This window comes from Chelonoidis abingdonii, chromosome 11 (assembly GCF_003597395.2).
Source record: "Chelonoidis abingdonii isolate Lonesome George chromosome 11, CheloAbing_2.0, whole genome shotgun sequence".
Classification (NCBI taxonomy): domain Eukaryota; kingdom Metazoa; phylum Chordata; order Testudines; family Testudinidae; genus Chelonoidis; species Chelonoidis abingdonii.
In genome coordinates this window covers 945,846-971,265 of record NC_133779.1, presented here as the reverse complement: position 1 = coordinate 971,265, position 25,420 = coordinate 945,846, and the positions used below count along the sequence as shown (strand labels likewise).

General features: G+C 67.3%; 3 protein-coding genes across 3 annotated transcripts in view; 2 read left to right on the top strand and 1 right to left on the bottom strand.

Annotated features, from left to right (window-relative positions):
- LOC116819215 (cdc42 effector protein 2-like) overlaps positions 1-25,420 on the bottom strand; it is a 280,118-nt gene that overhangs the window by 135,106 nt on the left and 119,592 nt on the right. The gene's annotated exons all lie outside the window — the stretch shown is intronic.
- On the top strand, positions 1,886-12,731 carry SHKBP1 (SH3KBP1 binding protein 1). The gene is given in 16 exon segments (XM_075070710.1): positions 1,886-2,138; positions 3,332-3,405; positions 3,732-3,790; positions 5,193-5,305; positions 5,741-5,923; positions 6,552-6,639; positions 6,849-6,916; positions 6,918-6,964; positions 7,595-7,629; positions 7,632-7,678; positions 9,023-9,233; positions 9,672-9,827; positions 10,246-10,342; positions 10,615-10,793; positions 11,362-11,494; positions 11,700-12,731. Coding segments are annotated over 16 exon segments (2,157 nt in total). The 5' UTR covers positions 1,886-2,018; the 3' UTR covers positions 12,247-12,731.
- The window catches only part of LTBP4 (latent transforming growth factor beta binding protein 4), a 53,286-nt gene continuing 49,915 nt past the window's right edge, over positions 22,050-25,420 (top strand). Inside the window, 1 exon segment of the mRNA XM_075070709.1 lies at positions 22,050-22,166. Within this exon segment, the coding sequence (XP_074926810.1) occupies positions 22,050-22,166 (117 nt within the window).

Sequence of the window (25,420 nt, the reverse complement as noted above, 5' to 3'; positions counted from 1 at the left end):
CGTACAGGGGTCAGTCTGCTCTGAGACCGAAATAACAGCGGCTGCCCGGGCGTGCAGACCCAGCACCATCCCCTGCCACAGCCCTGGGCCTGAGTTAGCTCTTACCGCTGGAGGGAAACCCGCTCAGGGCCGCAGCAAGCGCCCAGAAACGTCTCCTCTTAGGAGAGGGAAAATTGAGAGTTATCATGTGCGGCTCTAGGAAATCGGCGGTGGCGGTCCCCAGCTCCAATGCTGACGTGCAGAGCTGGGCTCCCGGGGCGTCTCACGAAACACCTAGCACGTGGGGAGTGGCCAGAGACGGTGCAACAAGGTGCTGAGGGTGCGGAGCGGCTGGATAGGGTGAAGGAAGGGATCAGTCGACGGGGGCCGTTCTGGCTTGGAAAAGAGTAGGGGGGGATGAGCGAGGCCTATAAAATTCATGACCGTGGAGAAGTGACAATGTATTACTCCTTTCCCTACACAAGATCGAACTCTGCCACTTTCAAAAACATTATGAAAAATTTGTTTCATTTTTTTTTCATTGTTTTATATTAAGCACCGCTTGTGGATATGCATTTTCTATTTCAAAACAGATTAGCAGAGTGAGAGCAATGACAAAAATCTCATTTCATTTTCAACTGTCCTTCCTGTATCACTTGCATTCCATCAATATGCATTGTAACAGCGGTAAAAATGCATGACAAGTTTATGCTGTACAGAGAATTTAAAGCAGAACACATTTTAATGGGCAATGGAAGAGGTGAGAAGCTGAGCATGGGGGAGAACTCCAAAAGAGAATTGTGGTATTTAAGTGCTTATTCAATTAGGGCTAAATGAATATTCACAATGAGCAAACACAGCCAGCCCGTCGCCGCCCGGGCCGCTCCTGCGCTGGGCTTGGTACGAAGCACCTGCCCCGTGACCCTGCGCCCAGCGGGGGCCGGGTTCCTGGCGGCCGCCGAGCCCAGGGCCCCGCAGGGACAGGCCGCTGCGACCTGCGCCTGGCTGGGAACTCGCCCGTCGGTTCCCCTGGCAGTGATTGGGGCCTGTGCCCCCCCCGGCACCGCAGGGCCCCTCGTCAGGGGTCAGTCTGCTCTGAACCGATACAGCGGCTGCCCCGGGCGTAGCAGAACCTCAGCACCAGCCCCCTGCACACAGCCCTGGGGCCTGAGTTAGCTCTTACCGCTGGAGGGACCCCCGCTCAGGGCGCAGCAGCAGCCAGAAACGCTCCCTTTGGAGAGGGAGAAGAAATCTGAGAGTATCATGTTGCCGCTCTAGAAATGCTCGGTGCGTCCCCAGCTCCAATGCTGCGTGCAGAGCTGGGCTCCCGGGCGTCTCAGAAAACACCTACCGCACTTGGGGAAGTGCAGAGACGGGCAACAAAGGTGCTGAGGGGTGTGGAGCGGCTGCGATGTGGGGAGGGATCAGTCAGACGGGGGCTGTTCTGCTTGGAAAAGAGATGGCTAAGGGGGGATAGAGCGAGGCCTATAAAATCATGACCAGTGGAGAAAGTGAACAAGTGTTATTTACTCCTTCTCCTAACACAAGAATCAGAACACGGTGAAATTAACAGGCGGCAGGTTTAAAAGAGACAAAAAGAGGTTTTCCTTCACCCAGTGCACAGTCAGCCTGTGGAACTCCCTGCCAGGGGATGTTGTCAAGGCCAAGACCACAACAGGGTTCAAAGGGGAGCTAGATAGATTCCTGGAGGACAGGCCCATCAGTGGCTACTAGCCAGGCTGGCAGGGATGGTGTCCCCAGCCTCTGTTTGCTGGGAGGACGACAGGGGATGGGTCGCTTGCTGATCCTCTGTTCTGTTCACTCCCTCGGGCACCTGGCACTGGCCACTCCCGCAGGACAGGACACTGGGCTGGATGGACCTTCGATCTGACCTGGTCTGGCCTCTCTTATGTTCTCTGGCCAAAGCGGAGCTGGTGAGTCAGCGTCTCAGCCCTGAGGTTATTGAGTGAGTCGCTGGGGGTCTGTAATTGCCGTTCCGCTCGGTCGGGGCCTGGTGACCTCCAGCCCGCGGGGGCCTGATGCAGAGTGGGGCCCAGAGGTGCTGCCGTGCTGTAGAGAGCAGCAGTCACCCGTGTCTCTGTTTAAATTCCAGCCTCCTGAGTGGCCGGATTTCCACCCTGAAGGATGAAATGGGAGCGGTGAGTTACCCCCATGGCTGCTGTGTGGGGAGCTGGGCTGTGGGTCATGGGAGCCGTGTTACATGCACACACGTGTCACATCAGCACAAGCCCAGCATTTAGGGTCCCCCAGTGGCACGAGGTGTCTGGCAGCCTAGAGGTCACCTTGTCCGTCCAGCGCTCTCAAGTGGGCTCTGTGCTTTCAAAGACCAGCCCGGCCCACCAGGGGAGAACCCCCCACCCTGCCCCACAGCGCCACCCTGCGTCTAGCTCTGCCCGCCGGGGAGAGCCCCCCGCTGAGCCCTCCGCCCTGCCCCACAGCGCTGCGCTACATCCAGCTCTGCCCACCAGGGAGAGCCCCCCACTGAACCCCCTGCCATGCCCCACAGCGCCACCCTGCGTCCAGCTCTGCCCGCCGGGGAAAGCCCCCCGCTGAACCCCCTGCCCTGCCCTACAGCGCCCCCTACGTCCAGCTCCGCCCGCCGGGGAGAGCCCCCCGCTGAGCCCCCTGCCCTGCCCCACAGCGTCACCCTGCGTCCAGCTCTGCCCGCTGGGGAGAGCCCCCCGCTGAGCCCCCTGCCCTGCCCCACAGCCCCCTACGTCCAGCTCGCCCGCCGGGGAAGAGCCCCCCGCTGAGGCCCCTGCCCTTGCCCACACGCCACCCGCGTCCAGCTCGCCGCCTGGAGAGCCCCCCGCTGAGCCCCCTGCCCTGCCCACAGCGCCGCTCTAGCCAGCTCTGCTGCCCGGAGAGAGCCCCCGAGCCCCGCCCCAAGCCCTACAGCGACCGCCTAGCCGCGCGCTCTACGTCACAGCCTCTGCCGCCCGGCGAGAGCCCCGCTGAGCCCCCGCCCTGTCCCACAGCACCCCCTGCGTTCCGCAGCAGTAGCCCCCTGCTGACCCCCGCCTGCAGCACGCACCCTGCTGAGCCCCCACCCCACTCCTGCCCCACAGCCCCCTAGCTCCGCCCTGGGGCCACCGCCCTTCCTGTCAGAGGAGAGCGCCCCCCGCCGAGCCCCCCGCCCCGCTTCCATGCCCCACAGTGACCCTAGCACCGCCCTGGGGCCTGCCCATGTGGCACTGCCTCTGGTGAGCCTGGGCCCTGCCGGGCTCCCGGGGCCGTGGGCTGAGATGCGCAGAGTCTGGCTCATGGGGCGCTGTGTGTGCCCCTGCTGACAGGAGGGCTATCTGCCTTGACCCACTCTCTGTCCCCGCAGATCTTCATCGACCGAGACCCCACTGTCTTTGCACCCATTCTCAACTTCCTGCGAACGAAGGAGCTCGATCCCAGGTAGGGTAGGGCACTGCGGGCGCTGGCACCCTGGGCAGGGTGCTGGAAATGCCTCTGACCCCCTGTGCCAGGGATCTCCAAGAGCACTGGGGCATTCCTGGCTCCCCCTCTTCAGCGGTGGCCCAGGATATGGGGAAGGGGGTCCGCAGGTAGCATCCTGAGTCTATGCTGCGCCTGGCATGGTGGGGCGTGGCCTGTGCCCTGGGGCAGTGGGGGCTCCCACATATCTGGGGGGCACAACCCGAGCCCAGGCAGTTCTGGCATCGCCTAGTGCTGCTCCGATCCCGGCCACTGTCCAGACCATCCCTGTTGCTTTGTCTTTCCAGGGGTGTCAACATCTCCCTGCTGCTGCATGAAGCTGAGTTCTATGGGATCACCCCGCTGGGTACGGCACGGGTGGGGGAAGGGATCATAACGGGGGGGAGGGATCACCCAGCTGGGTACGGCAGGTTGGGGGAAGGATTGTAGCGGGCGGGGGGATCACCAGCTGGGTGTATGGCACGGGGGGCGGGATGGCGATCAAGCGGGGGGAGGTCACCCAGATGGGTACAGGCCGGTGGGGGAGGGATCATAGCGGGGGGAGGATTTCAGCCCCGCTGGGTACGCACGGTGGAGGAAGGCGATCTCTAGTGGGGGAGGGATCACCAGCTGGGTACGGCACGGGTGGGGAATGGGGATCGTAGCTGGCGGGAGGCAGTCACCCAGCTGCGGTACGGCACGTGGTGGGAGGGTCATAGCGGGGGGGAGGATCACCCAGCTGGGTGCGCGACGCGGTGGGAAGGATCATTAGCGGGGGGGGAGGGATCACCAGCTGGGTGCGGCACGTGCGTGGGGGAAGGGGGGGGGGGGAGGGATCACCCCGCTGGGTACGGCACGGGTGGAGGAAGGGATCGTAGTGGGGGGGAGGGATCACCCAGCTGGGTACGGCACGAGTGGGGGAAGGGATCATAGCGGGGGGGGAGGGATCACCCAGCTGGGTACGGCACAGGTGGGGGAAGGGATCATAGTGGGGGGGAGGGATCACCCTGCCGGGTACCGCATGGGGAGGAGGAGGGATCACCCTGCTGGATACGACATGGAGAGGACAAGGAGGGATCATGGCATGTGGAGGGGATCACCCTGCTGGGTACCGCACAGGAGGGTGAGGAGATCACGGCGTGAGAGGGGGAGGGATCACCCCACTGGGTACGACGGGGGGTAGGAGGAGGGATCACGGCATGTGGAGGGGATCACCCCGCTGGGTACTGCACAGGAGGGTGGGGAGATCACCCCGCTGGGTACGACACGGGGGGGAGGGATCACGGTGAGGGATCATCCCGCTGGGTATGACATGGGTGGGGGAGGAGGGATCACGGCTTGAGGGGGGATCACCCGGCTGGGTATGACACGGGGTGGGAGAGATCACCCTGCTGGGTACCGCACGAGAGGGTGGGGAGATCACAGAGTGGGAGGGGGAGGGATCACCCCACTGGGTGTGACACGGGGGCGGGAGGGATCTCAGTGAGGGATCACCCTGCTGGGTACGACGTGGGGGGAGGAGGAGGGATCACGGCATGTGGAGGGGATCACCCCGCTGGGTACCGCACGGGAGGGTGGGGAGATCATGGCGTGGGAGGGGGAGGGATCACCCCACTGGGTACCACACAGGGGGGCTTGGGGGTCACGGCACAGTGTGGGAATGGGATCAGCTTGTGGGTATGGTGGGGGGTAGGGGCTCCCTGCTCCAGGGTTGAGGGGGCATGCGTCTGGGGGGCTCTGCAGCTCACTCCCCGCCCTCTCCTGCCCAGTGCGTCGCCTGCAGCTGCGCGAGGAGCTGGACCGCTCGGCCTGTGGGAGCGTCCTCTTCAACGGCTACTTGCCCCCGCCAGGTGGGTGCTGTGCCCCGGGCCGAGCGACAGCGGTGGGGGGCTGGCTGCCATGGGGGAGGGTGGAGACGGGCTGGGCAGGGGAGGGGCGGAGCAAGAACGGGCGGTGAGGGGGGCGGAGAGGGCGGGAGGGTGGGGAGGGGCTGGGCAGGGGGCGGGAGGGGGAGAGGGGGCTGGGGGGGAGGGGCGGGCGGGGGGGTAGGGCGGGGGGAGGGGGGGAGAAGGGCGCGGGTGGGGCGTGGGGGGGGAGGGCGGAGGGGGTGTGAGATGGAGGCGGGATGGCGGGAAGGGGGCGTGGTTGGAGATGGGTGCGTGCAGCGGGCTAGGTGTGGGCGAGATGGGCCTGGGTGGGAGAGGGACTGGGGTCAGGGGGCTGGGTGTCGGCTGGCAGTGGCGGGCTGGCAGGGGGTTGGTGGGGAGGGGTGGCTCAGCTCTCACACCCCCATCGGCCATCAACCTCCCCTTGTCAGTGTTCCCGCCAAGCGGCGTACACCGAGCACAGTGTGGCAGGGCCGCAGGTGGCCGGCGCCGCTTGCCACAGCACCGCCTGCGAGGCCCAGTGTCGCTCGCAGCAACACCCTGCCCCCACCCTGGGCCAGGCCGGGACTGCTAGGGAACAAGCCTGCTGGAGGATCGGGGGCCCCTCGGGGCAGGTATGCGGGGGCCTCGGGGTGGTGGCTCAGCTCTGGGAGCTCGTCATTCTCGCGCTGCCTGCCTGGGGCAAGGGCCAGGATCTGGGTTCTCTCAGCTCTGGGAGGGCAGTGGGGGCTGGTGGCTTAGAGCACGGGGGGCTGGGAGCCAGGTACTCCTGGGTTCTCCGGGGCTCCTGAGGCAGTGGGGGCTGGTGGGTTAAGAAACGGGGCAGGCCGGATGCCTGGGTTCTCTCATTGCTTGTCTGTGCGTGTCTGATGCGTACTCAGGTTACTCGTTTGTGCTGGTCTGTGCCTCCGGCCCCAGGCCGGCCATGACCGGCATGGTCCGAATCGTCTGTGGGCACCACAACTGGATTTGCCGTGGGCCTACCGCCCAGTTCTCGTTTTGTTACAGGTGAACAGACCAGGTCTCTCTACCGTTCACCCGCCCACTGGACGTGTCCCTCAGCATAGGCCCACCTGAGCCCCCCACCCCACCTCCCGCCACGGCTGGGGCAGCCTGCCTGCCAGGGGAGCCGCCCACCCCACCCTCAACAGTGGTGCCAACTGCCTCTGCAGGGGGAGCCTTACGGGGCCAGCCCTGCCTGCCGCGGGAGCCCCACTCTGACTCTGCCTGCTCTGGCCCCAGAGGAAGCGAAGACATCGGCTGGCAGCAAGGTTTCTGCAGCCCGCGGCGACTGGCTATCGAGCGGTGCCGCTGAATGCCAAGGTTCTGGGTGGGTCGCTGGGCAGCAGGCAAAATGGTGGCCGTGCGTCTGCAGCGAGATTCATCTCTGGGCCCTGCCAGCCGACGGCAAACTGGCGCGAGATCGGGAGGGAAGCAGGAGCTCATGGGGGGGCCTGGGGTGGGATGCTCGGTCACAGGGGGCCCCCGGGAGCTGTCCTCAGCGCCTCGGCCCCTCACTAGCTCCTCTCACCTGCGCAGGCGTGTTTCCACTGGGCGTCCCGGTGAGGCGCTTTCTTCGTGGGCAAGCCCAGCTTATCGCCACCAGCTCATACGGGCAAATTCGGCGTCTGGAACGCGGTCACCAGCACTGGCAGGTGAGGAGGGCGCGCTGGTGGGAGCCCCAGGGGGGCGTGGAGCGGGGAGCTGTGGGGGGGACGGGTGAGCAGGGCGCTGGGTGGGCGGCATTGCTGGTGGGGAGCTGGGGACAGGGAGCTGTGGGGGAGCGGTCAGTGAGGGGTGTTGTGGGGAACACCGGCATGGGTGGGAGGCTGTGGGATGGACGTTAGTGGGGTGAGCGGGTCAATGGAGGCACGGCCGGGTGGGGAGACTGATGGGAGACGCGGGCTGAGGGAGGGTCATGGGGAGCTTGCCGGGTGGGCCAAGCTGTGGGGTGACACGGGGTATAGCAGGAGGGTCGTGAAGGGGCAATGTTTGTGCGGGGGGATGTGGGCAAGTGGCGATGGCCGTAGGGGGGATGTGGCTGGAACGGGGGGAGTTGGGGGGCTGTGGATCGTGGGGTGAGCGGGAACGTGTCATGGAGCTGCATGGGGACTTCTGGGGGGGATGTGGTGGGGGCGAGGGTCAAGGCTGGGTGGGGAGCTGGGGGGGGTGTGGCTGGGCAGGGAGTTGGGGGACGTGGGTGGGAAGCTGGAGGGGGCTGCGGGGGCTGGCTGGGCTGGACCCCATGCTGAGACAGTTTCCGTCTTGGCCTTGGCAGATCGCAGGACCGTGGTTCCCATCAGCAGCTACGACCCAGCCGGCACTTCCTGCTGCTCGGCTGCCACAATCGGCTCTATCTAACTACGTGGGTGAGTGGGCCGGTGGCGGGGCCGGGGGGGCAGGCCGCTCGCCACTGGCCCCAGGGCCTGGCTCTGCCAACCGCATGGGGGCCCCGCGGAGGCCTGGGGGTGAGGCAGATGCGGTTCAGCAGAGGGAACTGATCCCGGTCCTCCTGCATCCCAGCCCAGTGCACTAACCCTAGGCTGCTGTGTGTGATGGACGGCTGGGCGGAGCTCTTTTGACTCTCCCCCAACACTGCCTCACAGCCCTGTTGCTGCCTAGGGGTGGGCCCTGCGGGAAGCCTGGGCTAGCTCTCAGCCCGCTGGCTGATGAGGGTGGGGGCAGTGGCCAGGGGGCTGACAGTTGTGTGGGAGCTGCTCTGACGCCGCCCCGCCTCGCCAGATGTGTCAGAAGGCTTCCCGCCGCATGGCTTGAAGACAACCGGCCCCTAGGCGGGGTTCGGCGCTGCTGGTGGGGACCCGTCAGGAAGCTTAGACGGGGAAATTCCCGGGCAGAAAGCCTGTGGGCAGGGAAGATGCCAGGGTGGGGCGCTCGGGCAAGTCTACCTTACTTAGGAGTGTCTGTCGGGGGGGTCATTAGGCCAGGTTAGGAAAGTACGGAGAAAGGATGGAGCCGGGCGACGAAGTTGAGGGAGTGACGGCACCGACAAGCTGTCGATCGACGTCAAGCCCCCCATAAGACAGAGTAAATGGCGGGTCAGGGTACTCGCTCCGCGGCATCCCGGTACCACCCTCGATCTCCTGACCTCACCAAGCCTAATGGCCTCAGATATGTCCCTAGATCCCGATGGTCAAAGCACCACGCGCAAGGTACCTACTGGAACAGGAATCTGAGAGATGGCACTGTGTCCCACGGGACATGCGCGAGGGCAGTCTAACACGTATAAAGGAACTTCCAGGCAGTCCATCGGCATACTTTTCTGCTCGGGGCGGGCGGCAGCCCCATCTGGCCTAACGTGGGACCCCATCCTCATCAGCCCAGCGCGGGCTGGAGATGCCTAGCCGCGCAAGGCTTCCGCGAGGCCCCCCTAGGCAGCAACCACTGCGTGACGTGCCGAGCTCGCCTCCCCTGAGGGCGACGACAGTCCGCAAGTGACGGCAGCGCCTACGCCCCGCCATATCCCAACCGCAAGGAACCCGGCACAGTTTCGCCCCTTCTAGTCCGGCAAAGAGCGCGTCGGGAGGGGCATGGAACGACTGCAGGAAGACGCGGAACGTCCCTACCATGCTGCCCAGGAGTCCTGGCTCCCAGCCCCCTGGCTGTGGTTCCTATAGTGCACTGGATGTTCCAAGTCCCCTCCCCATTGCCCCCCACTGCCCTGTGGCTCGGGGGCTGGGCCGTGACCTGGGCAGGCTGGGGGGAGCTCTGCCCGGCTGACCTGGGGCCCCGCAGGCGACAGCGGGAACTGGATCGAGATCGCCTACGGGACCAGCTCGGGGACGGTGCGGGTGATCGTGCAGCACCCAGAGACGGTGGGCTCAGGGCCCCAGCTTTTCCAGACTTTCACTGTCCACCGCAGCCCCGTCACCAGGATCATGCTGTCCGAGAAGCACCTCATCTCGGGTGGGTGCTGCTGTCCAGGGGGGCTGCGGGTCAGGAGCGAGGGGCATTGGCTGGGCTGGGGGGACCCAGGGCTGGGCTAGCAGGGTCTGCGGGTCGGGAGTGAGGGGCACCGGCAGGGCTAGGGGGACCCAGGGCTGGGCTAGCAGGCTCTGCGGGTCGGGAGTGAGGGGCAGTGGCTGAGCTGGGGGGAGGGAGGGAGACCCAGGGCTGGGCTAGCAGGGTCTGTGGGTCGGGAGTGAGGGACACTAGCTGGGCTGGGGGGAGGGAGAGGGTAGCAGGGGCTGCGGCTCAGGAGTGAGGGGCACTGGCTGGGCTGGGGGGGTAGCAGGGGCTGCGGGTCGGGAGTGAGGGGCATGGGGCCTAGTTCCAGCTGTTGTCCTGTTCATGGCGGGGGGCAGGGAGCCTTTGATGAAATGAATCCGTCCCCCTGGCCTCTAGTCTGTGCCGATAACAACCACGTCCGCACCTGGACAGTGACGCGCTTCCGCGGCATGATTTCCACGCAGCCGGGCTCCACCCCACTGGCCTCCTTCAAGATCCTGTCCCTGGAGGACCTCGATGGGCACGCAGGCTGCAGCGCCGGCACCGACATCGGTGGGTGACAGTGCTGGGGGGTGGGAGAGAGTTGGAGTAAAGGTGCTGGGAGGTAATGGTGCTGGGGGCGGGGGGCATGGTGACGGTGCTCAGCAATGGGGTGGTGGCACTGTGGCACAGGCGATGGCGCTGGGGGTGGGGGGGCATGGTGTCGGTGCTCGAGAACAGCGTGGTGGTGTTGGGGGGCAGGGAGCATGGTGACAACGCTGGGGGGCAGGCAGTGGCGCTGGAGACGGGGGATATGGTGACGGTGCTCGGGAACGGGGTGGTGGCACTGGGGGGCAGGCGCTGGCGCTGGGGGGCATGGTGACAGTGACGGTGCTCGGGAACAGGGTGGTGGCGCTGGGGGGCAGAAGGGGCGGGCGTGTCCCTGCCCCCAGAGCGGAGGCCAGGGGCACTGACTGGCGGCTCTCGGCAGGGCCCTTTGGGGAGCGGGACGACCAGCAGGTTTTCATCCAGAAGGTGGTTCCGGACGCCAGCCAGGTCTTCGTGCGTCTCTCCTCCACTGGCAAGAGGTGCCTGGGGGCCTCCCAGCCTGGGTCAAGGGCCACACGGCCCGGCTGGTGGTGGGGTGGGGTCACGTGACTTGCGGGTGCCCCCCGTGGCTGGCGCGCATCTGGCGGGGGAGGCTCCGTGGTGCGGGGGCCCCGAGGGATGGGGGCGATGGGGCCTCGCTGTTCTCCTGGCTGTACAAAGTGGGAGACGGGCACCGGAGGGCCTGTGGCTGAGCCGGGGGGTGGAACCCAGGTGTCCTGATCCCCACCTTCCATTCTGCCCCCTGCCCCAGGATCTGCGAGGTGCGCTCCGTGGACAGCACGGCCATCACCTCCTTCACGGTGCACGAGTGCGAAGGCTCCAGCCGCATCGGCTCCCGGCCGCGCCGCTACCTCTTCACGGGCCACGCCAACGGTAGCCTCCAGATGTGGGACCTCACCACCGCCATGGAGATGCAGGGCAAGCCGCCAGGTACCCCATCGCCAGGGGGACCCAGTGCCTGACCCTGCTGATCCCTCCCGTCACCATGGGAACCAGGGACTGACCCCCTCCTGTCGCCAGGGGAACCCAGCGCCTGACCCTGCTGACCCCCCTCATCCCCCATGGGAACCCAGGGACCGACTCCCTCCTGTCGCCAGGGGAACCCAGCGCCCGACCCCTCCCATCCCTCATGGGAACCCAGGAACACCCCCCCCCCCCCCCCCGCCTCCATGTCACCATAAAAACCAGTGCCTGACCTGCGTCTGATCCTGCCTGTCACCATGGGAACCTGGGGACCGCCCCCTCCCATCCCCCATGGGAACCCAGGAACCCCCCCCCCTCCTGTCACGATGAAACCCAGCGCCTGAACTTGCTGATCCTGCCTGTCACCATGGGAACCCAGGGACCGACCCCCCCCATCCCCCATGGCCCCTGTGCTGCAGGGGGCTCCTGGCCCTGGCCTGGCAGTGTGGGGTGCTACCCCCAGCGCTCCCTTCTGGGACACTGTCCCCCCAGGCGCATGGCCGGCCTGACCCATGCTCTGCCCTTTCTCTTTCAGAAGTGGGGGGCCTGACGGAGGAGGAGCTGCTGCAGCAGCTGGAGCAGTGCGACCTGGCCCTGACGCGCACTCCGGACATGAGCCCAGCCTGCTCCTTCGCTCACCCCGGCACGCCCCAGGCCTCCAGCACCAGGTACGGGGGGCAGGTGCCTCGGGGTGCCCTGGGCTGCGGACCGGGCTCCTGCAGGCAGAGAGCCCGGTTATACCGGACCACACGCGTTGGTGCCTCCCAGCCAGGCACTCGAGTCAGCGCCAGGCCGGAGCTGCCACCCCGGGGCCCGCTTGGTTCTGTGTGAGCTCTGGCTGCCTGACGCCCGGCCCCTCTCCTCTCCCTACAGCCTCCAGTCCCAGGGGAGCGACGGTGCCCGAAACAGACCCGCCAAGGGGGCTGCCAGCCCTGGGCTCCTGCTGAGCTCTGCCCGCGGAAGCCTGCTGCTGCCCAGATCCCGTGAGGGCCCCTTCCCGGTGCTGACGGCCAGCCAGAGCTCCCTGAACTGCGGCGAGGGCCCCGCACCGGAGCCCTGCCCCCGGCGGCCAGCGGAGGAACTGGACAGCGACCCCCAGGCTCCCCACGGGCTGCGTGGAGGGGGCAGCTTCGTCGAGCGCTGCTACGAGCTGGCCCGCTCCTCCGGGCTCGAGGGCAGGCGGCCTGGCCCGGCCAGGGAGCCTGACGGGGGGCGCCTTAGAGCAGAGGGCAAAGTCCTGCTCCGTGCCCCTGGCATGCCGGCCCGCAGGCCCCCCGGAGCCAGCCCCACCCTCTCTCTCAGGACCCTGCCCCCAACCCTGCCAGGGTCCAGCTCCTCCTCCCCCTTGGCAGCCAGCGAGGCCCTGCCTATCGTCCCGCTGGCAACACCCAAAGCCCAGCTCAACGAGACCTCGTTTTAGCATCCGCGGAGGGCCAGGGACTCTGGCCTGGCAGTGACTGACTCACCACAGAGGCCTTACGCCCGCTGCCCGACTCCGGCTCTGCTCAACTTCTCCGGCTGGCCGATGCCCGAGTCTCGGCCACTGCGGGACCTGCAGCAAGCCTGGGCCCCTCTGCAGCTGTGTCCTGCTGAGGCTGCCCTGCTCAGGCGGGCCGGGCACCCTGTCCGAGGCAGGATCATGCTCCAGTCACAGAGCAATGGATTCGCTGGCATTCCTCCTCCTGGGGGCTACCTCTGCCCCCTTGCTGCCCTCTCTGTGCCCTGCTGGGCATTGCATGGGGCTGGGCTTCTCAGGTGCCGGCTTGCTGGCCTGGGGCAGCTGCGCCCAGGAGGGGCAAATCCTACTGCAGGTGTGAAAAGGTCCCAGCTGGTGGGCGGGGCCTAAGCCTGGTAGCTCCTCCCACCCCACAGCAAGCCAAAGCCTAGTGGCAGAAATAAGGGGGCAGGGGGTGGGGCGCTGTGCTGTTTCAATACAGGGCTTCCAAAGCAAATACACCCGCGTCCCCACGCTCTGCCTGGGTGTGTGTGTGTGTTTGGGGGGCTGGCCCCCCGCACGGCATCAGTGGTGCTGGGTTCTGAACTTTTACCCTCTCTCCTGGCAACGGAGAGCTGGGCTGCAGGCTTGTCCCTCGGCAGCCGGCGTGGGGCTGGCCCAGCTCCCTGGCACGCCTGCGTGGGCCCCGGCCGTTACTGGCCCCACACCCAGGTCTGGGCCATGCGGGGAGAGGAGCCGGCCTTGGGGGAGCTGTGGTGGAAAGCCAGGGGGGTGAGTGGCTGAAGCAGGGGAGGGGCCCCCCAAGGCCTGAGCCCCACTCAGCTCTCTGGGGTCCTAGGCTCTGTGTAAACTCCTGGGCTGAGGGCTGGCTGCCCAGAGCAGCGTCAGGCCCCCTGGCCTGTGCCAAGGGCTAATCCCTGGGCTGCCGAACAGCCTTGCCTGCACCTGGGAGAGCAGCAGCAGTGGGGGGGCAGGGCGGGGCGAGGGCCCTCTGCCGGAAGGGCAGGCAGGAGGTTCCCCCCAGCAGCCTGTGGGTGGAGCCAGGCCAGCTGGCCCCCCTCCCGGTGCTCCTGGCCCCTGGGTAACCCTCGCACACTGCAGCCTGTACTGCTGGAGGGGACGCTGCACGGCTGTGTGTGTGTGGGGGTGCTGGGAGCACGGTTTATTCTGGGCTTTGGGGCACTTGCCCTGCGCTGACCCAAGCCCGACATATGCGTCGGGGGCTCTCCAGTGACTGAGCCCTGTGCTGACGGACCCCTGGCCTCTTGGTGAATCCTGCCTGCCCGCAGCCTGGGACTGGTCAGAGTGCAGGGAAATAGAGCGGGGATGTCAGGGTGGGATTTTATACTGCACGGACGCAAACATGCCCCGGGCACAGAAACAAGGGGACACGCACGCTCCGTGCACAGAAATGGGCACACACGCCCCAGGCACGGACACACACATGCCCTGGACACAGTGACGCCCCGTGCACAGAAACGGGCATGCACGTGTCCCGGGCACAGGAATGGAGACACACATGCCCCGGACACAGTGACACTCCATGCGTGGACACAGGGACACGCCGCGTGCACAGAAACGGACACACACGTTCCGTGCACTGACATGGACACAGCCCCATGCACAGACACTGACACGCACACTCTGTGCACAGAAATTGGCCCACACGTGCCCTGGGTATGACAGGGACAGATGCCCCGTGCACAGGACAGGGACACACACATGCCCTGTGCGTGCACACAGCAGGAGACATGCCCTGTGCACAGGAACAGGGACACACACACAGCACAGACATGGACACACCCCGTGCACAGGAACAGGGACATACATATGCCCTGTGCACAGACACTCTTTACACTTATGTGCCCGATTTAAAGTCCAGTGAAATTGCCCTGTGCTCGGCCCTTGAACCCTCGTCCCTGTGCCCTCCTCCATACCCCCTGAACACCTGCTTTGGCCCATGGGGGCAGCGCCTTCCCACAGGGCCCCCCACCTCCTCTGTCACAGGGCCTGTTGCTGTTGGTGGGGCTTGCTGGACACCCCCTGGTGAAGGGGAGGTTGTGGCACCTGCCCCAGCCCCAGGCTGGCAGCAGGGGCTGGGGCTACCCAGGAAAGGGACCCCCCCCCTCCCCAGGACCTTCCCGCTTGTTCATATAAAAGCCTGTGAGTCAGCTGGAGCGGAGCCTGCACAGGGTTACGTAACGGGGGCTAGTGCAACGCTGGGGCGGCTTCTGGAGCAAGGGGGGCTGGGAGCCAGGACTCCTGGGTTCCATCCCTATTGCTGACACATGCCTCGCAGGACTTTGGGCAAATCCCTGCCCCCATTTTGTACTTCTGTTTTCCCATTTGTAAAACAGAAATAATGATACTGACCCCTGCCGTACAGCACCTGGAGTGTTAGGATCTTGCCGGGCACCGCCCAGACCCCGGCCGAGATCAGGGCCGCGTTGGGCTGGATGCCGCCCAGACCCTGGCTGAGATTGGGGTGCTGGGCACCCCCCCAAACCCCAAATGTGAGACACCCCCTGCCCCACAGACCCTGAGTGCAAGACACCCCCTGCCCCACAGAGCTCCTGGTCTGCGTAGCTGGTGGGTGGTTCTCCCCATGGCAGAGAGAGCAATGCAGGGGTCTGCCCAGGGTCACGAAGCATCTGGAGGGGAGTGAGCCAGGGCCGTGCACCAGCAGGGAGAACTGGGGGTCCGTGGCTTTGCCCCGGCGCTCGGCACGCGGCGGTTCATCTCTCTGCTTCACCCACTCTGGTCAGTCTGACTGCAGGAGACGGGGCTCCGGGTTGTGCCCTCTGACCCCCACCCCCGTGTCTGGGTGCCCAGCTCCCCACACAGACCGGAACACCTGTGCCCCGGCCCATGGGGTTGGCGAGCTAGGATTCCCATCCAGGCGAGCAGGGAGCTGCTATGCCTGGGGAGGGAGGCAGCTGATGCCCGGTGGCAGAGAGGGTCAGGAGCTTAGGCATGGTCACATCTGAGATAGCAGGAGAGCCAGGGAGAAAACCCAGGCGTCCGGGCTCCCAGCCCCCCTACTCTGACCCACCAGCCCTCACTCCCCTTCCAGAGCTGGGATAGAACCCAGGAGTCCTGGCTCCAGCCCCCCTGCTCTAACTGCCAGACCCCCTCCCCTCCCAGAGCTGGGATAGAACCCAGGAGTCCAGGCTCCCAGCCCCCGCCCACTCTAACCAGCAGCCCCCACTCCCCTCCCAGAGCTGAGGTTAGAACCCAGGAGTCCTGGCTCACAGGCCACCCCTGCTCTAACCACTAGACCCCACTCCCCTTCTGGAGCTGAGGACAGAACCCAGCAGTCCTGCCTCCCAGCTACCCCTGCTCTAACCACCAGTCCCCACTCCCCTCCGGAGCCAGGGAGAGAACCCAGGACTCCTGGCTCCCAGCCCAGCCCCCCCCAACCACTAGCCCCCACTCCATTTCCACAAGGCACCTCACTCCACTCCTTTCCCAGCCCCTCAGGCCAACTCCCCGCAGAGGCCCAGCCCTCCCAGATACCCCCCTCTCTGCTGGAAGGGGGGGGCAGCCTCGCACCCCGGGGGACTGTGCGCCTGGGTCCTCAGCAGGGAGGACTCTGCGGCCTGTGTGCCAGCCCCCCATCCCCCCAGATGGGACATGAAGCCCCCTCCCCCTCCGCGCCTCGATCAGTCGGTGCCCCCCCCCCAGGGCCTCCCCCCGCGCCATCGCTGGAACCTGGTTACGATGCAGGATGTTGCTCCCGGAGGCAGTTGCTTAGCAACCAGCTCGGGCAGCTGCAGATGGAGGCGGGGGGAGCCCCCGGGTTCGCCTGGAGCATCCCTGGGCCGCGCTGGGGGGGGCGGTTCTAGGCGCTTCCAGGCGGCGGGCGGGGAGATGGGGCCGGAGCCCGCCCCTCCCCGTGGCCTGGGGTACCAGCTGGAGCGCGGCCAGGGACCGACCCCCGGAGTCCCCTTGCACACTCACAGCCCCTTGCACGCTCATCTCCACCCTCCCATTGCACATTAGCCCCTTGCACGCTCATCTCCACCCTTCCATTGCACACTCACCCATAGCCCCGTTGCGCACTCATCCCAGCCCCCCAACGGGCGGCCCGACACTCTCGCGTCCTTCGCACGTTCGCCCCCCAGATGCTCAGTCCCTTGCGCGCGCCCCCGTTGCACACTCACGCGCGGGGTTCGGCCCAGGCCCGCTCTCGCCCTCCCGCGGCTGGAGTCCATCGGGGGGGGGGGGGCTGGGGGCCCCCCCCCCCCGCCCCTGACGCGCGGCTCCGTCTCCCCAGCCCGCCCCAGCCGGCCCGGAAGGAGCCGCGACGCGCTGGCTGCTCCCGATGCAGTGCGTGGTAGGTGCCCCCGACGGGAGCGGTGGATGGGGCCGCGAACCCAGGCGTCCGGGGGGACCCCACTGCGCGTAGAACCCCCCCTAGCTCCCGGCCAGCCCCGGAGACAGAGGGTCCCCTGCACCCCCCGCCCCGTTATTGTTAACAAGGGGAGAGGGGGCAGGACTCCTGGGTTCTCTCCCTGGCTTGGGGAACCCGGACTCCTGGGTTCTCGCCTGACCTTTCCTCTCTCTGGGCCTCAGTTTCTCTGTCGGTAAAATGGGGACACTGACTTTCACCTGCCCGCGGGATTTTGGGGGATCCTGAATAACCCCCATCACCTTCTCTCCCAGGAGCTGCGCCCCCTCCCCCAGGCTCCCCTCTGGGTCATGTGGCACCGCAGTTGGGCCCCCCCAGGAGAGGGAGTCGGGGGGGATCAGGTTCTTGTGCCTCCCTGGTGCCTCAGGGGCTGGGGACACTTCTCCACCTTATTAATATCAGCTGGGGGACTCCGTCTGTGGCTCTGCCCCCCAGGGATCCGACCCCCCCCCTTGTGGAATTCAAGCCCCTCCTCCCATGGCCTCCCTGAGAGCTCAGACCCGGGGAGCCCCCGACCCCATCCTGTCCCCATCATACCAGAACTGGCTGGAGATGAGGTTTCCTGGGGGGTCCCCCCTCATGTGAAAAATGTGTTAGTAGAACTGTGGGACCCCAGGGCTGGGACAGCAGGGGCTATAGGTCAAGAATGAGGGGCACCGGCAGAGCTGGGAGGGAGCCCAGAGCAGGGGGCTGCGGATCGGGAGTGGGGGGCACCAGCAGAGCTGGGGGAGCAGGGGGCTGCGGGTTGGAAGTGAGGGGCACGGGCAGAGCGGGGGGGGCAGGGGCTGCAGCTCGGGAGTGAGGGGCACCAGCAGAGCTGGGAGGGAGCCCAGAGCAGGGGGCTGTGGATCGGGAGTGGGGGGCACCAGCAGGGCTGGGGGGGCAGGGGGCTGCAGGTCAGGAGTGAGAGGCACGGGCAGAGCTGGGGGGCAGGGGGCTGCAGGTCAGGAGTGAGGGGCACTGGCAGAGCTAGGGGGCAGGGGCTGCGGGTCAGGAGTGAGGAGCACTGGCAGGGCTGGGGGGGCGGGGGCTGCGGATCGGGAATGGGGGGCACTGGCAGAGCTTGGAGGGAGCCCAGAGCAGGGGGCTGCGGATCGGGAGTGGGGGGCACCGGCAGGGCTGAGGGGGCAGGATCAGGGGGCTGCGGGTTGGAGTAAGGGGCACCGGCAGAGCTGGGGGAGACAGGGGGCTGCGGGTCAGGCGTGGGGGGCACTGGCAGGGCTGTGGAGGGCAGGGGGCTGTGAGTCAGAGTGGGGGGCACCAGCAGAGCTGGGGGGTGGGATCAGGGGGCTGCAGGTCGAGAGTGGGGAGCCCAGGGCTGGGGGAGCCGGCGGTTGCGGGTCGGGAGTGGGGAGCCCAGGGCTGGGGGATCAGGGGGCTGCAGGTCAGGAGTGGGGGGCACCGGCAGGGCTGTGGGGGTGGGATCAGGAGGCTGCGGGTTAGGAGTGGGGAGCCCAGGGCCGGGGTAGCAGGAGGCTGCAGGTTAGGAGTGGGGGGCACCAGCAGATCTAGGGGAGTGGGATCACGGGGCTGCAGGTCGGGAGTTGGGGGAACTGGCAGGGCTGGCGGGGGGAACCCAGGTCTGGGCTAGCGGGCTGTGGGTCGGGAGTAGGGGGCACCAGCAGGGCTGGGGTAGCAGGAGGCTGTGGGTCGGAGTGAGGGGCACTGGCAGAGCTGGGAAGGTGGGATCAGGGGGCTGCGGGTCAGGAGTGGGGGGCACTGGCAGGGCTGGTGGGGGGAACCTAGGTCTGGGCTAGCAGGCTGCAGATCAGGAGTGGGGGGCACCAGAAGGGCCGGGGGATCAGGGAGTTGCGGGTCGGGAGTGGGGGGCACCGGCAGAGCTTGGGGGTAGGGCTGGGGGGAGCCCCACTCTCCCTGATGACGTAGTGCTCATGTCAATGGGGGCTGCTGATGGTAGCGGGGGAGGGGTGGGGGAGCCCAGCCGTTTGTTCATTTGTCTCAGGCTGAGCAAACCCTTTGGATCCGTGTTCCTGCCCCCACCCCCGGGCTGGGGGAAGTTCCCAGCCCCTCCCCCGGGCTCTTCACGCCTGGGGGCAATGGAGGGGCCCACGTTGTGGGGGTGTCATGTCTGTTCCTGCCTGGCGCTGGGTAGGGAGGGGGGCTCTGGGCTCCTGCTCTGCAGCTGAAATGGACCCTTCTCCGGTGCAGAGGCAGGGCTGGGGGTGCAGCGAGGCTGACAGGCTCATGCAGGGGAGCAGGTCACAAATCTGGGGTCCCTTTGGGTGGTGCTGGGCAGTTGGAGCGTTCCCTGCCCTTCTGACGTGCAGCCCAGGGCCAGGAAAGCGGGGGGCTCCAGGTCGGGAGTGAGGGGCACCAGCAGAGCTGGGGGGAGCCCAGGGGTCACTGCCAAGCTACCGGGCCTGGGGCAGCAGCTCGAGGCAAAGTGGGGATCAGATCCCCTCCTGGGTCTGTCCAGAGGGGTGTGGAGCCAGCCCCAGGTTCCCCCCCAGCCCCATGGGAACTGGGGATCTTCATGCGGAGAGACCCGGGCGGGGGGGTGGGGGGAGCTGGAAGGAGGCAGTGAGTGCGGAGGCCTCTGCCCCTGCAGTTGTGGAATGAGGGGAGGGAGGGAGGAATCAGGGAGCCCTCACCCTGTCCTGACCCCCCAGCAGGTGGACCTGAAGCTGCGGGTGGAGAAGCTTGATGTGAAGATGGTGCCCGGGGGCGCTGGCAGCAAGGGGCTGGGCCCGGGCCCAGGCCAGGAATCCAAGGAGGACCGTGAGGAGCGAGTCCTGGCGCTGCTGGGTATAGTGGGCACCATGCTCAACCTGCTTGTCATCGTCTTCGTGTACATCTACACCACCGTCTAGTGCCAGCCAGGGCCGTGCTGGGGACCCACCAGCCAGAGACACCTGCGCCAGGACTGTGCCGGGGACCCGCCAGCCAGAGACACCCGCGCCAGGGCCGTGCCGGGGACCCGCCAGCCAGCGACACCCACGCCAGGGTCCTGCCAGTGACACCCATGCCAAGACTGTGCCGGGGACCCGCCAGCCAGCAACACCCGTGCCAGGACTGTGCTGGGGACCCGCCAGTGACACCCGCGCCAGGGACGTGCCGGGGTCCTGCCAGCCAGCGACACCTGCGCCAGGGCCGTGCCGGGGACCCGCCAGCCAGAGACACCTGCGCCAGGGCCCCGCTGGCGACACCCATGCCAGGGCTGTGCTGAGGTCCCGCCAGCCATTGACACATGCACCAGGGTCCCGCCAGCCAGAGACACCCGCGCCAGGGCCTTGCCAGAGTCCCGCCAGCCAGCAACACCAGTGCCAGGGCTGTGCCGGGATCCCACCAGCCAGCAACACCCGCACCAGGGCAGAGCTGGGATCCCGCCAGCCAGCGACACCTGCGCCAGGGTCCCGCCAGTGACACCCGCACCAGGGCCATGCCAGGGACCCGCCAGCCAGCAACACCCATGCCAGGGCCGTGCCAGGGTCCCGCCAGCCAGCGACACCCGCGCCAGCACTGTGCTGTGCACCCGCCAGCCAGCGACAGCGCCCGACGCCCAGGGCAGAGCCAGGATCCCGCAGCCAGCGACACCACGCCAGCCACGGGCCCGTGCCCGGCGGACGCCGCCAGTCGCATCCGAACACATGCGCCAGCGCGTCCCGCAGCGAACCTGCATCGCCAGGGCCGCTCGATGCGGACCCGTCCGAGCCTGAGAAGAGACATCCCTGCCTCCCACTCCTGCGCCAGGCCGTGCCCAGGCAACCACCCCAGCCAGGCCAGTCAGACACCCCCCCTGACCGAGGGCCCGTGCTGGCGCGCCGAGCACGCCCAGCCTCATGACACAGCTGTTGCGTGGTCCCTGCCAAGCCAGAGACACCTGCGCCAGAGCCGTGCCGGGGACCCGCCAGCCAGTGACACATGTGCCAGGGTCCCACCAGCAACACCCGCACCAGGGCCATGCCAGGGTTCTGCCAGCCAGCGACACCCGCGCCATGGCCGTGCCGAGGACCCGCCAGCCAGAGACACCCGCGCCAGGGCTGTGCCGAGGACCCGCCAGCCAGAGACACCCACGCCAGGGCCATGCCAGGGTCCCACCAGCAACACCTGCGCCAGGGCCATGCCGAGGACCGGCCAGCCGGCGACACCAGCGCCAGGGCCATGCCGGGGACCCGCCAGCCTGCGACAGCAGTGCCAGGGCCGTGCTGGGGTCCCACCAGCCATCGACACCCTCGCCAGGGCCGTGCCAGGGTCTCACCAGCCTGCAACACCCGCGCCAGGGCCACACCAGAGTCCCACCAGCCAGCGACACCGATGCCAAGGCCGTGCCAGGGTCCCACCAGCCAGCGACATCTGTGCCAGGGCTGTGCTGGGAGCCTGATGGGGCCTGGCAGGTGCCCGTGGGGCAATGAGACCCTGTCCCCGCTTCCCTGTGTGTGTCCTGGACCCTGCCCCTAGGCACACGGAGATCTGCCCCTGCCAGGCACCCAGCGACCTGCCACCCCCACACAGCAACAAGCACAAAGGGCTGCCCCCCAGGACAGCGAGGGGGCACTGGGGGGGGCCCACACTGCACCTGCTGCCCGGCCCCCAAAGCCTGGATCCAGGGGACCTGCGAGCGAAAGCCGGGGCAGGGACTGTGCTGTGGGTGGGGGAGGTGCATGGGGCTCTGAGCTGGGGGGCTCCGGACATGGGGCTGGGAGGGGCATGGGGGCCCCAGGGGGCTTTTGCCCTGGCGGAGATGCCAGGGACAGGGTCTGCTCCAAACAGGTGATTCTGAGCCGGTGGAGCCCAGCCCGGCCTGGCGCTCGTGGGGCCTGATCGCGGCCTCTGGGGCAAGTGCTGGGCCCTCTCCATTCCCAACCCCTGTCCAGGCCACCTCAGAGCCATGGGGTGACCCCGCCCCCGGCAGCTGAGTCTGCACCAGGCTAGGGGGCCACCGGCGAGCAGGGACACTGGTCCTGCTAGGGAGTGGGGCTGAGACCCCCTGATTTCAGCCCCGGGACCCTGAGCAAAAGCCAGGCCCATGGCTGAGAAGTGCAGTCTCTTGACCAGCTTGTTGGGCCGGGTGGGAGCCGGCGCCCCCCGACGGGACAGGCCTGTGCCCCATTCCCACCCCCCTGAGCCAGCCAGGCCCTGCCCTGGGGCCAGGTGGGAGGCGGTGCCCCCCGAGGGAACAGGCCCCTGCCCCATTCCCCGCCCCCCTGAGCCAGCCAGGCCCTGCCCTGGGGCCGGGTGGGAGCCAGCGCCCCCCGAGGGGACAGGCCTGCGCCCCATTCCCCACCCCCCTGAGCCAGCCAGGCCCCGCCCTTGGGGCGCAGAGTGCAGAGTCAGCCGCCCCCCGAGTGGGACAGGCCCTGCCCCATTCGCCAACCTGCACGCGGCACGCCTAGCCATGTCCGTCGCCGCTGCGGCCCAGGGGCTCTCGAGTAAGGCTCGGCTCAATGCGCCGCCCGGAGCGGCCCGCCGGCGGCTGCGCCAGTTTGCCGCCTTTATGTGCGGGTGCACGCGCGTAAGTTTCCCCGAGGCATGGCTGAGAGCGGCAGCGGTCCTTGAGCCTTTAGAGTGGCAACCTGCGAAGTCGTCCGATAGGGCCATCAGGCCTGGCCCCTGCCCCACTCTTTCGCCACCGCGCCCCCTGGGTGCTCAGCCAGGCCTGCTCCTTCGGGCCGGGTGGACCGAAGAAGCCCCCTGAGCGGGACAGGCCTGCCCCCCTTGCGAACCCACTGCCTCCGGCTGTGTGGCTGAGAGTCTGTTTTGCATGGGCTCCCGCTTCGATTCCTGCAGCTCATCCGGATATCAGGGTTTCGGTCTGCAGGCTGACTCCCGGAGCGCTTACCACTCCTCAAGCCTTGTCGAGCGGTCTACAGCCGAGGTGCCCCCAGCTGGCACTCGCTTCCAAGGGGCGCGAATGGTGCGCCGGCTCTTTCCCCATCGCCAGTGCCTTTAGGGGGCACCTTGCTTCGGACAGGCAGCCGCCACCGGGCAGCCCGCCCACAGCCTTTTGCCTCTCTCGCACGCCACTCTGGGTGGACCTAGGCTCGCCCCATCACGGGCGCCCGCCGGCCCCGGCTGTGCGTAGGCCACGGAGCGAGGAGTGACGGACAGGCCAACTGCCGCCTGGGGAGGAGAATCGCTCCCCTCCCCGGGCCAAGCACGTGCCTGGGCAATGCTTCTTGCAAGGGGCTGAAAGGCCGGCAGAGTTGGACCCTTTCAGCTGCAGCCGGTCAAGGGACATTGGAGTGAATCGCATGGGTTGAGCCGGTCACCCACACCGGCGAGCCAGGAGAAGTCCCAGGCCTCTGCCCGGGGGGGGGGGCTAGCTCTCGACCCCCAGACACCACACTGAGCTGGCAAGGTTCCAGTACTTTCTAACACCCCTCCGTGCGCCATGTTTGCTCTGGTGAGGGAATTGTGCCAACACGGGGGGCGGGGGCTTTTGCTCTCACTGCCTGGCGGGGGGGGGGAAGCTTTTGTACCATCAATCGCGTATTGGGTGGTTTATATGCAAAGGGGTGTGTGAAAACTAATACAATGAAATATGAGAGACATCAGGGCCCGGGGGGTGGAATGCTGCTGGATGGGGTGGGGGCGCAGGAGCCTGGTCGCCCACCAGGTGGTCGGCTGGGTGTCTCTGTCTGTCCCAGCTCCCACACCGGAGCACTTTGCGGCCCATCGTCCAGCTGCTGTGGAGCTCAACGGACGCAAAGCGGTTCTGGGGTTCCCGCCTCCAGGGTCAGCGAGTAGTCGGAGGAGGCTCCATTCTCTTTCTGGACCTCCCTGACGCGGGCAGGGCCTGGGGTTCATACCGCAGTCCATCCCTCCATCTGGTCCACACCAGGCAGGGCAGCTTTAACCCTTTGCATGCGTGCTGGGTAGCTAGCCAGGGCACGAGGAAACGAGGCACCATCAGACATAGGACGGAAATCCCACGTGGTGTGTGTCACTGGGTCTGTCCCGTCAGCCCTTCGCCTTCCTCCCTCCCATGCTGGGGGTGGCGCTGTTCCAGGGGCGGGATTACAGACAAGCCTCGGCGCAGGGGCAGGGGCGCTCTGTCCTCGCAGCAACCTCAAGGGCAGCCCCAGATACAACACAGGCGGGGGGGGGGGCTGGACCGGACTCCGGTCCTCCCGTCTGGGGAGGGAAGTGGGGCTGGTGGTATGAGCGGGGGGGAGCGGGCAGCGGGCCTGGCTCTGGGTTCTCTCCCCGGCCTCTGGGAGGGAAGGCGGGGCTGGGTTTAAGCGGGGGCGGACTGCGGGCCAGGGTCCTGGGTTCTCTCCCCGGCTCGAGGGATGGGGGTGGTGTTAGAGCGGGGGGGGGGGCTGCTGGGCCAGGGCTCGGGTTCTCTCTCTGCTCCAGTCTGTCCCCCGGGCCAGCGTCGTGTCTCCGCTCGGCCCGCCCAGGGCTGCAGCCCCTCCAGGCACCTGCGCTGGGGTGTCCCCTCCAGCCCGGCATGCTGCGGGGAGGGAAGGGCCGGAGACGGGCCTGGCCGGCTCCCATTGGCGGGCGGCGAGGAGCCGGCTCCGCCTTCGCTCCTATTCCTGCGTGAGGGAGCCCCGAGCGCGCGCGCCGGGCCAGGCCCGCGCCGCAGACCCGCGTAGACCCCGGCCCGCCCGCAGGACCCCGCGCGCACGCCCAAGCTGGTGCCCCTCACTCCTGACCTGCAGCCCCCTGCCAGCCCAGCCCCACCAGTGCCCCCTACTCCTGACCCACAGCCCCTGCTCCCCTGGCCCTGCTGGTGCCCCTCACTCCTGACCTGCAGCCCCCGCTAGCCTGGCCCTGGGCTCCCTCCACTCCAGCTCTGTTGCCTCTCAAGCCTAGCTGAAGGGAACAGGATTTTGGGTCTGGTCTCCATGCTCTGGCCAGCACCTTGGCCCCTGGATCCTTTGCCATCAGCGAGTCTTCAGCCCAGAGTCCCAGTCAGCCGGCTGCAAACTCCCCAGCATGTAGCCCCAGGGGCCAGCTCTGTCCAGCAGGGCCTGCGGGTAACTGGGAGGGTGAGGAGGGGAGTGTTTGGGGAATTTGCATTTGAGGGAGTTCTGGCCCATGGCTGCCCCAAAGGAAAATGCCCTCAGACAGCACCTAGAGGGATCAGACCTGCCGCCACCTGGCAGGGAGGGTCTCAGACTCCAGGGCGAGGTGCTGTGGGGGGCAGAGATAGACTTGCTGGGGGATTCTGCCCGGGTACAACCCACAGGATCTGTGGGGGGAGAATGGGCCCTGTCCTGGGGTTGGCGCTGGGCTGAGTCCCTGGAGCCCATCGGAGTCCCTGTCTCAGAACATCCTGGGTTGCAAGGGGACCCCCACTCCTGACCCCCACCCTCCACTCCTGCTTCTGCAAAACCACCTTGTAATGGAATCATGTAACTATGAGGGATCATGGCTGAGGGGCACCGGCAGGGGGGAGCTCAGGGCTGGGCTGGCAGGGGGCTGCAGGTCGGGATTGAGGGGCACCAGTACAGCTGGGTGGGGCGGGGCAGGGCTGGGCTAGCAGGGGCTGTGGATCAGGAGGGAGGGGCACCGGCAGAGCTGGGGGGAGCCCAGGGCTGGGCTAGCAGGGGCTACGGGTTGGGAGTGGGGGACACTGGCAGAGCTGGGGGGAGCCCAGGGCTGGGCTAGCAGGGGCTACGGGTTGGGAGTGGGGACACTGGCAGAGCTGGGGGGAGCCCAGGGCTGGGCTAGCAAGGGCTGTGGGTCGGGAGTGAGGGGCACCGGCAGAGCTGGGGGGAGCCCAGGGCTGGGCTAGCAGGGGCTGTGGGTCGGGAG